This window comes from Ursus maritimus, unplaced genomic scaffold (genome assembly GCF_017311325.1).
Source record: "Ursus maritimus isolate PB19 unplaced genomic scaffold, ASM1731132v1 scaffold_22, whole genome shotgun sequence".
Taxonomy (NCBI): domain Eukaryota; kingdom Metazoa; phylum Chordata; class Mammalia; order Carnivora; family Ursidae; genus Ursus; species Ursus maritimus.
In genome coordinates, this window is record NW_024424675.1 from 46,898,373 (window position 1) to 46,909,542 (window position 11,170).

The following is an 11,170-nucleotide window of genomic DNA, read 5'->3' on the forward strand; positions in this document are numbered from 1 at the left end:
ATGGCAGGTGGCGAGTGTCTAAGGCAGGTGCCAACCGCCTGCTCCTGGGCCGACAGGGCCCCTCCCGGGGTTCTCCGTGGAGCTGACAGGTCCCGATCCAGAGCTCGAAGATGCCGTGATGGCGCGGTCCTCTGACGGGGTTGGTGGGGAGGGGACAGGCGACGCTGCCGTGGTCCCGCCATGAGGGCTCTGCCACCACGGGCAGGAGGCGGGAGCTGGTCCTGGGGCCGGCTCCAGGCCATTGTGCTGAGGGCGAGCAGGAAGGACCGATGACGGTACAGAGTTTTCCATTTGAGCGGAAAAGAGAAGAGATCGTGTGCGTCTGTGAGCGTTGCCGTGTGGGCACACACGATCCGTGCAAATGTGCGGCCGCAACCTGAGGGGCTGGCGCCCTGGCGGAGGGCTGTGGCCCCCATCCTCTCGGCACTTCTGTGTTCTGAGCCTGTGCACACATTGCCTCTCCAATAACCGAGTCAGGGGAGCATGGCACACACGGTCGGGGAGCAGAACAGGGCGTGCGGTGCGTGGCGTGGGAGTTTCCAACGATCCTGCGAGTGGGAGGCACCTTCCTCGGGTGGAGCAGACGTGGCCGCTGGGGCCGAGTCCTGCGGCTGGGCGCTCCCCCCGCCCCCCGGCGCTGGCCCCGGTCCCACCGCCACCTTGTCTCCGGCCCACAGCCTCCTGCCCGAAGGCCACCTGGAGCTGACGGCCACCTGCAACGCCCAGTGCGCCTGCGGGCCCGAGCAGTACAGCCCCGTGTGCGGCTCCGACGGCCTCACGTACTACTCTCCCTGCCACGCGGGCTGCCACGGGGAGGCTGCGCCTGGCACGGGCGGCCAGAAGGTGAGTGCGGCTGCTGCCCTCGTGCCGTGCGCGCCCTGCACTGGGGGGCCCCCGTCCCTTCCTCCTGTAATCAGCGCTGTCGTTGCGCCCCTCAGGTGTACCGAGACTGTAGCTGTGTCCCTCAGAATTTTTCCTCTGGTTCTGGCCATGCTACCGCAGGGAAATGCACTTCAACTTGTCAAAGAAAGCCCCTCCTTCTGGTTTTCATATTCGTTGTAATTCTCTTTACATTCCTCAGCAGCATTCCTGCGCTGACGGCAACGTTACGGTAAGCCCCGGGCCTGGGTTTCGCTCAGGTCCAGCGCCGTCCCTTGCAGCGCGCTGCGGCGGAGCCCTGCAGACCCTGCAGGGTACGTGCTGGGCCCCTGGAGCGCTGCGGCAGCAACGGGCTAACTGCCTCTGTGAGGTGCTTGCCACCTGGGGAGGCGGTGATGCAGCCTGGGGCTTGGCCAGGACCTGGCTGCTGGCGTGGGGTGTGACGTGGCGGACGCCACACTCTCCTGGCCGCTGACGCTGCTGTCTTCCATTTCAGGTGTGTCTGTGACCGGCAGAGATCCTTTGCGCTGGGAATCCAGTGGATTGTGGTTAGGACTCTAGGTACTGTGCCCTGGGTGGCATGGTGGCATGGTACAGTTGTGTAGTATGTTCACTGCACAAGGGCACCCGGCAGAAATCTCACCTGGCTGGTGTGCATCCCGGCACAGCTTGCGCCCGCGTTGGGGAAGGATGCCATTCCTGAACAGTCCACTAGAGGGACCCGTGGTCATTTATTCGCCCAGAGGGTGGCTTTTCCTTGCTAGCACAAAGGGTGTCAGAAGTCACGGAAATTCCCCGGCCTGACGCCAGGTCCCCCCAGAAAGGAACACTGATGTTCACTTTGCACCCCCTGAGATCACCAGTGACCAACACCACCGTTCTGAGAACCCGCACAGTCTGGGTCTTGGCGCTGCCCCTGCTCCCCCCCCGCCCTGCCTGCCCTGTGCAGGCCGGGGCACCGTGCCGGGTGCTGACTGAGCCTCTCTCTGCAGGGGGCATCCCAGGGCCCATCGCCTTTGGCTGGGTGATTGACAAGGCGTGCCTGCTCTGGCAGGACCAGTGTGGCCAGCAGGGCTCCTGCTTCGTGTACCAGAACTCGGCCATGAGCCGGTACATGCTTACCTCCGGGCTGGTGTACAAGGTGGGTGAGGCGGCACTTGCCCCGCGCGGGAGGGAGGGAGCCCCAGAGTCGGCTCCGAAAGGCTGAGCATCTTCTCCAGCTAGCTCAGCGGTCCAGGCGCTCCACGGGGGCCCTCACAGCTCAGACCCTCCACTGGACCCTGGTGGCCCAGTGTCCAGGAGCAGCGTCCTTTCCAAGTTAGAGCCGTCGGGGTCGGGCCGGTGATGCTGCGATGGCCTCAGAGCCCCAGGGCCTCCAAGCCCAGCCGCTGGGGGTGCCTCTGGCACCCCGCCTGCCCAGGCCTTCACACTGCAGCTCGGCCGCTGGGCCTGGGGCTCTGGTCAGCTGGGGTTTTGCAGAAATGAAAACCAGCTCCTTTCTGTGAGCGTGGGTTCTGACAGGCCTGTTCCTGTCGGGGCCGGGTCGGCCTGATGGATCCATGCACCAGCAGCACCCTCTTCTTCCAGCCTTGCTGTGCCCAGGGCGCTGCCCCCTCCCCTAGCCCAACCCGTTAGGAGAAACTTCCTGCTGGACCACTTGGCTCACGTTGCGTGGGAAGAAGCACAGTATTTATAGTTTGAATTTTGCCTGATTGGAGGAAAAGGCACAAAACCTTCACAATGACATGAAATCCTGGGGCGTCTGTGAGAGGGTTCTGATTCCCTTCTCTGGGTGGGGTGCTCCGGGGTTCCACCTCTTGCCTTGAGTTTTTCTGGAAGGGCCGGAGGTTGGAGGGTCCTCGGCCTGGGTTTACCTCCGCACGGCTTAGCGTAAAAAGAGCCGGTGTGAGCAGGGATTGGGAGGCCCTGGAGGTCAGCGCCGGTCAGCTGTAGAGACACGCCCTTTCCAGGGCTTCTGTGTCCTACGGTCCCTCTGCCCAGAGCAGCTGGCCCGTGCGGGGACGTCTGTCTGCCCGGACCACCACCCCCGGCGTCGGCACGATGGTTAGGAGCGCGTCTAAGGACACGGTTAGTTTTAGCGGGAGGAGCAGACAGGTTCCAAACGCGTCCCATTCGGTCACCGTCCCGAAGTGGAAACGCTTCGGGCCCGTCAGGCCGGGGGTGTTCCTGCTAACGCAGCATTTACACGTCAAAATGCACGCGTGTCTCCAGAGCCCAGCTGGCGGGCCCAGTGTCCTCCCCGAGGCCGCGTGGGGGCCCTGCGGGCCGTGAGGTCCATGCGGCTGGCTGCGGGGTGCGGCCTCCGTAGCGCCGAGCAAGGACCACAAACCAGGAGGCTTAAAACTGCAGACACTTAGGTTTTCCTCGGCTCTAGACGCCAGAGGCCCCAAATGCACGTGGGGCAGGCCGGTTCCCTCTGGGAGCTCTGCCAGGGGCCTGGGGCCTGCGTCTCCATTGCTGCCTCCGGGTCACATGGCCTCTCCCTGTGTCTCTAAAACTGCTTTCTCCTTGCTCGGGTAAGGACCCCCGGCATGGCAGGTGGCCCACCCAGCATCCAGGACGAGTTCATCTCGAGATCCTTAACTGAGTGACATCTGCAAAGACCTATTTTCAGCTGCAGGTTCTGGGGGTCAGGGCTGGCGTGTCTCTTTTGGGGGGACGCTGTTCAGCCCTGAAGCCCTCCACCTCCCCTGGGGCCTGGTTTTAGTCAAATGGTGTTTTTTGTTCCCTCACAAACAGTATTGGTGTCCACGCTAGGGTTCTGCAGGAAAGAAGGGTCTTCTCGCCGGAGCAGGGGTCCTCAGGGACCGGGGCCGGGTGGGCAGCTCTGGGTGTGGTCCAGCGAGCGCCTCTTTCTCCCTAGGTGCTGGGTTTCCTGTTCTTCGCCACCGCCTGCCTCCTGTACAAACCACCCTCGGAGTCTCCCAACGGACTGGAAGCTTCTCTGCCCAGCCAGTCCTCGGCCTCCGACACCCCCATGGACCTCCGGGATGCCCCCACAGCCCTCCAGCTCCAGAGTGACGTCTGACGGCCCTTCTGTCCACCCAGGGGCACTTCCTGAGACTCTGTCTGATTTCTCCCCAGAGGGGCTGACCCCTCGCCGGTTGATACCCCCGTGCTGAAGACCCTCCAGAAATCTCCCATTGGATCCGAGGGTCTCGAGCGGGCGGAGGACGCATGTGGGTCTCTGACACCAGGGAGAGAGAAAGCAAGGCACATCGACAATGGGTGCAGCTCCTTCCTGCCCCTGGGGACCAGGGTGATGGTCTCTCCGGCTCAGAGAGCACGAGGCCTAGCTGCCGTTCCCTTCCTGCTTCACACTCCATGAGTGGACATAGCCACACAGCACTGAATTCTCCTCGGGGGCCCCAAGAGCCCTGGACGCGTTAACAGCCGTGCTTTTAAAACGAACTACGCAATCCTGACTGTGCTGTTAGTGCTAGAAAGTGCAAAGCCACCTGCAGGCCTGGGTGTGGGGCCCGCAGCTTCCGGGAGGCCTGTCGGTTACAGTCCTGCCCGGGACCCTGGGGAGGGCCCGCCACCGCCCTCCACGCGCACACAGGTCTTTATGCACGGCCCCGTCGAAACCACTGGATGAAAGCAGAAGGCACTGCCCCCCCACCCCGAGGGGATGTCTGCGGGCCGTGCTTCTGAACGGTTCCGTTCACTGCATCCTGCGGACCAGCCTGCCCTGACTCCCGGTGTTTCCTCTGAGGACGGGAAGCAGGTGTGAGGCGGTCCCCAGGGGCGCGGTCCTGGTGAAGCCGCCTTCTCGGTGTTCAGAGCAGCAGCTGGACGGGAGCCGCGTGCATGAGCAGAATTTATGAATCAGTATGTTGCATAGACTTATTTATAGGATTTGTTTTTTACCCGATAGTGAGGGGCACGTCGTAACACGCTTAGCAAGCACGTGTGACTTGTACCGCGAGGCCAGCGGGACTTCATGGAATGTCTGTCGGCGGGTGTCCTCTGCTAAAATGATGTGTATATAAATATATTTTAATATTTAAAACCTATCTCTCTGTCCAATGTGTTTTGTTTCTATGAATTTGCAGAGTTCGATGGTTTCATACGTCCTTCCTGTGGGTTTCTGAGTTTGAGTCTCAAAGTTTGTGGCAGGCTGGCCCCGGATGAGCACTTTCTTGGCCCTGAACCCGCCTGGGCAGGCATCTCCCCTCCCCCATTGCGACCCCAGAGTCCAGCCCCCGGGTGGGTGGGCCTGAGTCCTCAGCCCAGGGCCCCACTTCCTGCCCTTTCCTGAATGACCCGACGTCAGGACTCAGACCAGGATGGCTGGACACAGAACTGGTGCTGGAGGAATGTGTGTGTGTGTGGGAGGTGGGGAGACCCAGCACTGCCTAGGTCGCTTTGCCCCGGGCGTCCGATCTGATGGAGCAGCGACCACGCTGGGCGATGGCCTGTCTGCGTCGCCCCTGGAGGGCCGGAACTTGGCCACCGTAGTGATCAGCGGACAAATGATCCAGTCCCCGGAGCTCCCAGCTGGAGGTTCTGAGCGGCACCAGGCCCCGAGTCCCTGCAATGCCCAGGGCAGGTGTCCTTCCTATCGGGGCACCTCTGCCTCCTTGTCCTGTGGGGATGGTCTGTGACAGCTGGAGGACCGAGGCCACAGGGGTCCTGGGGTGTGCCCTGCCTTCCCCTGGTTGAATTCAGGCCCCCCAGGCACCAGCTCTGGCTGTGACTTCTGACCCCAACTGCAGCCCCTCCCAGGTGGGCGCCAGGGACCCCAGAGTCCACAACTATGGCCGGTGGGCACCGGGGAGCCAGCTCAGAGGTGTCCTGGGGTCCAAGACCCCAGACAGGGCTCTCTCTTCCTTCCACTCCCACGTTTCTGTGAATGTGAGCAGGACGTCGGTCCCCCCTCGGACCCCGACCCGCCCACTTCCATTTGCCAGGACCAGGGGCCTGGTCCAAGTGCGGAGCAGGAACAAACAGGCTCCCTGGCCGTCGGGACCACACTTGAGAACTGAGCACTGCGGCATGCCAGACGCTGTGCTGAGCGGCAGGGAACAGGGGAGGCGCTGCCCGGAGAGCTCCCGGCAGCAAACCCAGGCCGGCCGGAGGGCAGCAGGGGCCTGGGACGGACAGCTCAGCCAGGGCGCTGGGGTTCACCCCGGGTGGTGCCCCCGATGCCCCCTCCTGGGGGGAGGCCCTCAGACCCCCTTCACGGGGAGGGGCCCCAGGCACCGGCTGCTTCTGGATCCCTTCCATCCTGTCTCTGCCCTTGGAAAGGGTCTAGACGGGAGTGGGTACTTCTTTCAGCTCAAACATTTTTTAAAGCAGCTTTATTGAAATAGGAATCACACCCCACGTCACTCACGCATTTAAAGCGCAACTCAGTGGGTTTTCGTCTATTCAGAGCCATACGACCATCCCTGCGAGCAGCTAGGACGTTTTCATTGTGGCAACAAGAACGCCCCCCTTTGCTGCCACCCCCAGCTCCCCCCCCCGCCCCCGGCAACCACGAATCCACGTTCCTCTCTAGCTGTCCGTTCGGGGCATTTGCTGTAGGGTGGACCATACATGATGTGGTCCTTCCGTGTCTGCTGCAGCCGCTGGGCTCCTCGACGCGGACTCTGTGTCCTGTCTAAGGTGGAAGCTAGTCCGCTGCGTGGGTGGACCCCTTGTGTGGGTTGTATTAGTTAAAGAGGAGACAGAGGTCCTTGGCCCCTCCCAGCCATTCCCAGGCTGAAACACAAAATCTGGACCACTTCGGTGCTGGAATCAGGATGATGTCCTCTAGCAGGACTCTGGCCACGAGCCACACGGCAGCGTTCGGAGGGGACACAGGCACGCTCTGCACACAGCCCCTCAACGCGGGCGGGCCCGACAGCAGCATCCACGCTGGTCCACATCTGCTGCACCCCCAGGCCATGAGGTCCCCAGGAGGGGGTCTGCCGAGCTCACCTATGTGACCCCTGTGCCAAACTGGCCAGGGAAGGGCGTCTGGGGGGCACAGAGTGTGGAGGAGTCAAATTGCAAGGGCAGGTTTGGGGGGCGGGCAGAAGCTCCCGGGGGAGGCGATGTCTGCCCCCATCTCACAGGGGAAGGAGGGAGCAGGGTGCCCAGGAGGTGAGCAGCCACCCGGGACCAAACAGGAGGCAGGGCTTTGGGCTGGAGGTGAGGCTGGCCGCGTCGTGCTGGAGACCCTGGCGTTGTCCAGGCAGCAGGCAAGATGGAGAGGAGAGGCTGGAGGGGCATCGCCAACGCGGGAGCCTCCGGAGGGTCCAGCACTGCCAGGCCAGGCTCTGTGGCCCACCCCTCCCACCCCGTGTTCCCGCAGCCAGCTGTTCAAGAAGCCGGACCGAGGACAGAAGGACAGAGTCGAGGCGGAGGGCAGGAGGTCAGCTGAGTCCACAGGCTCACATCCCATGGTATGAGCCAAGTCCCCGGCCCCACTGCAGAAGGAGGTGGGCAAGCCGGCCGCATCCCTGCTGGAGGCTACACCAGCCCCTGCCTGAGCCGCGTGGCATCAAAGCTCCTGCGTGTGTCCTGTGAAGGAGGGATGAGTCCCGGGACCCAGGCCTGGCGGGCAGCAGGAAGGAGCTCCTAGGGCGTAGCTGGGGGGAACGAGGGGTGGGGTGAGAGTCAGAAGAAGGGGACAGTGGGGGAACGTGGCACCTGGCTCCCCAGGCTGTGCACACGCACATGGTGCTCAGACTAGTGTCTCCATCTGCTTGGGATTGTCCCTGTTTGATGGATGGGGAGCCTGAGGTCTGGAATCCCCACGACGTTCCTGGGGGCCCCATAGCGATAACGTGGCCGAGGCAAGTGTCGTCAACTGAATGTTGTGCCCCCTCCCCCCGTTCTTATGCTGAAGGCCTGGCCCCAGTGGAACGGTATTTGGAGGTGGGGCCCCTCTCTCCCCACCACGGGAGGACACCACGACAGAGTAGCAGTCTGCAAATCAGGACAACAATCCTCACCAGGACCCGACCACACGGTACCCAGGCCCTGGACTCGCAGCCTCCGGAGCCCGGGGCAATTGGTGCCCGTCATTTCCGGTTACGGCAGATTTCAAGCCCTGTATCCTGGCTCTGAGGAGGGTCCGGGTCCAATGCACACCACACGGCCCACCCGGTCCCTGCAGGGAGAACACAGGGAGGGAGGGACGGGCGCAAATATCAGATGTCCATGCCTGAAATGCCACCAAAGGACGTGGCCGCACAAAGTATGGGGAAAGTGGAAACCTCCCGCTGTCCTTTCACACGGGACCATCAAAAACATCACGATGGAAGTCTCTATAGTGAAAACGTACAAGGTAAGCCTGTGAATGGACAGGGACACCAGCCGCGGACATGAGATGGGTGAGGACGGCAGGTCAGGGCATGTAAAGTAGAGGCCTGGGGGAACGGGGGGCGGGCTCATGGGCCACCAGGGCTGGAGCAGCACCCCGTCTTCCAGGAGGGTCTCCACACTTCCATAGTCACGTTTGGCCACGGCCTGGGAGAGCTGGCAACTCGCAGCACTCTGGGGTCGCCCCATCACCAGCCACGTTGGCCAGAGCTCTAGGCAGGAGAGAAGCTGCCCACAGTGCCCGGTGTGAGCCCTGGGTAGAGGGGAGGCTGCCCGCAGCACCCAGTGTGAGCCCTGGGCAGGGGGGAGGCTGCCCGCAGCACCAGAGAGGGTGGGCAGGGCTCCTGGGTCCTGAGCACGACACCCACCCATCCTTCCCCATATTCTTGACATCCAGCCGGGGGATGGCGGGAAGCTACAGGAGTTGGCAGGACTCAGACCTCTGCTGAAATCCGGGGCCTTATCCCATTGAACGGCATGTATGTTTATGTGCACATGTGTGCTCACAGGTCTGTGTGCGTGCATGACCGTGCACACGTGTGCACAGACACACACTCACTTCTAAAGTTCTGGCCCCGTGGACGGTGGCCCCCAACCTAATCCTGGTTCCAATCCCAGCTCTGGCACTTACAGGGGGTGTGACCTTGAGCAAGTGATCCCGAGTCCTGCCTCAGTGTTCCCATCTGCAAATGGGGCCCAGATAGGGTCCCGCCTCTCAGAGCGAGGCGAGGAAGAACTGAGCCATCTGGGCAGAGCTCCAGGGACGCCCGGCCACTCCGTGCTGGTTGCTCCTGGACCCCCGGCGGCCCCCTTCTGCTCTGGTCGGAGGCTGGTGGCCGCGGAGGCCTGGCTGCGCTGGCGGCCGGGACTCCTGGCTTCGCGCATCCTGTGCCGTCCCCCGCATCCTGTGCCGTCCCCTGGGGCACAGGCACGACGTGTGGAGAGCAATTACTCCAAGCCGTCATTTACGCTCGGATTTATTTTAATTGGCAGCCCATTAGAAATGCGCGAGCGCTGGCCGTGGACGCCCGTTATGTGTATGATCCGTGGTGTCCGCAGCTGGCTCCGCGGTAATTGCATTCTGCTGTGGTTAATTCCTAGCTCGATTGTTTACTGCACGTCGTCGTGCGGGGCTGCCCCAGGCGTGCGGGGGCTGTGCTGCGGGGGCCGCCCTCTGCCGGGCGAGCGCGGACAGCCCGACTCTGGGCCGGGGCAGAAGCCGGTGCAGGAGGCTTTGGGGGCGGCAGGAACGGCCACGATGGCCACGATGAGGATGGTAATGGCAGTATGACCTCGGCTACATTATTAACCATAATTGAGTGAGTCAGCCTGGGACACATGCGCACTCCTAGCTCCCAGCGCACCGCGAGGCAGGGCTGGCCGCGAAGCGTGAGTTAAACGGGTAGCAGGCCTGGGGCAGACCCGGTGCGTTCGGAGAGGTGCGGTCCTGGGGTGTCACTTAACCTTTCCGTGCCCTGGTGTCCCCACCTCTGAATGGGCATGATGCCACTGTATGGGTTTACTGGGGTTTAGGAAGACGAGGGTCCCTGGGTCGGGACTGATCGCAGTGGACGTGTTCATCGGGTGACTGAGGTAGTCCTCATCCTTGCTCAGCGGGTAGCAGTCGGAGCAGGAGAGCTGGATAGCCAGCCCGTGCCAGCCGGGGTCCCCAGAGACAGACGCAAGGGAAGTGGAGGTGGGAGGGGTCCCACGATCCGCCAGCTGCTAGCGCGGGCCCCGGCCCAGGAAGCTGGTAACACCCAGGAGATCGCCAGGTCACATGTGAAGTGAAAGGTCGCACACGCCTGCCCGGCTGTGCTCTTTCTCCCTGGAGCCTCACATCCCCCCAGAACACCTGCCCGCTGAGCCGGGCTTGCGACCCCAACAAGTCCACCAGAGCCAGGTGGGCACCTGCTTTGAAAGGCAGAGCCGCCGCCCTTGCGCCCACTGGCTCCGTGTCTGGGGAGGGTCCAGGCAGCTGGGCTGTCCTCACGGTCGGGCCACCGGTGTGAGGTCTGTCTGTGCCAACCCTGCCCTCAAACTGCCTGAGCCTGACCCAGGAGTCACTCATTTGCACGAGAGCAATGACCGTGGTCAGGCCATCACTGCCCCGGAAGGCACTCATCAGGAGCCTGCTGGGCCCCAGCCACTGTGCTCCACGTGGCCCATCTCGGATTTGTCCTTCTAATGACCAGCCTTCACAACAGACGCAGTCCTGAGGGCCACTCCGTGTATCTACCTCCCGCTTTCCCAGGAAAAGCAAGCTCGGCCCCTGGGGGCCCTGCAGCCCCCTCCAAGGCCAGCGGGTAATCAGGCTGGGGCTCCCAGGTCGGGGCCTCCCCCACCCTGCAACACGCAGGAGCGGATGGTGGAGACCCCTCAGAGGCAGGTGGGGACAGAAGGGGCCCCAGAGGTGGGATGGCGGGCGTGGGGCACCTGGCGGCTCACCCCAGCCTGCTGCCACGGAGATGGCCCGCAGGGCAGCTTCGAACACAGTCCCTCTCTGCCGTCTGCGGTGGCCTCACGCGGGGCGTCATCTTGTTGGGTCGCAAGGACACAGGGAAGGGACTCAGGCAGCCCTGAGACCCAGTGTGCACCTCGCAAATACCTCGACCCTCGAGCCACAGGGGTTTGAAGTGCGCGGGTCCCCTCGTGCACGGGCTTGGACAGGACAGGACCGCGAGTGTGTTTTGTCTCCTTTTGATTTTCTTAATGACATTTTCTTCCGTCCAGCTTCCTTCCTGGTAAGAACACGGGGCCTGGCGCCGTCCCCAGCGGCTGTGAGCAGGGGAGCTCGCGGGAGGCAGAAGTTACCCTTGGATTTTCAGGGTGCAGCAGCTCCTTCGAGGGTCAAGGGGGTCACTGGGATTCCCTCTCCGCGGAGCTGCACCAGGGCGCCAGGGGCGGGGCTTTCCACCTCGCCTTCCTGCACCGGCTCTGGAGGCGATCTGCCTGC

The 11,170-nt window shown here is 63.0% G+C and overlaps 1 protein-coding gene across 2 annotated transcripts in view; it reads left to right on the forward strand.

Moving 5' to 3' along the window:
* Window positions 1-4,916, forward strand: part of SLCO4A1 (solute carrier organic anion transporter family member 4A1) — a 26,388-nt gene extending 21,472 nt beyond the window's left edge. For both annotated transcript variants that reach the window (XM_040638568.1, XM_040638567.1), the window contains exons 9-13: window positions 678-843; window positions 939-1,111; window positions 1,376-1,440; window positions 1,872-2,020; window positions 3,764-4,916. In XM_040638568.1, the coding sequence (XP_040494502.1) occupies window positions 678-843; window positions 939-1,111; window positions 1,376-1,440; window positions 1,872-2,020; window positions 3,764-3,928 (718 nt within the window). In that variant the 3' untranslated portion in view covers window positions 3,929-4,916. The remainder of the gene's footprint in view (window positions 1-677; window positions 844-938; window positions 1,112-1,375; window positions 1,441-1,871; window positions 2,021-3,763) is intronic.
* Window positions 4,917-11,170: the final 6,254 nt, after the last annotated feature.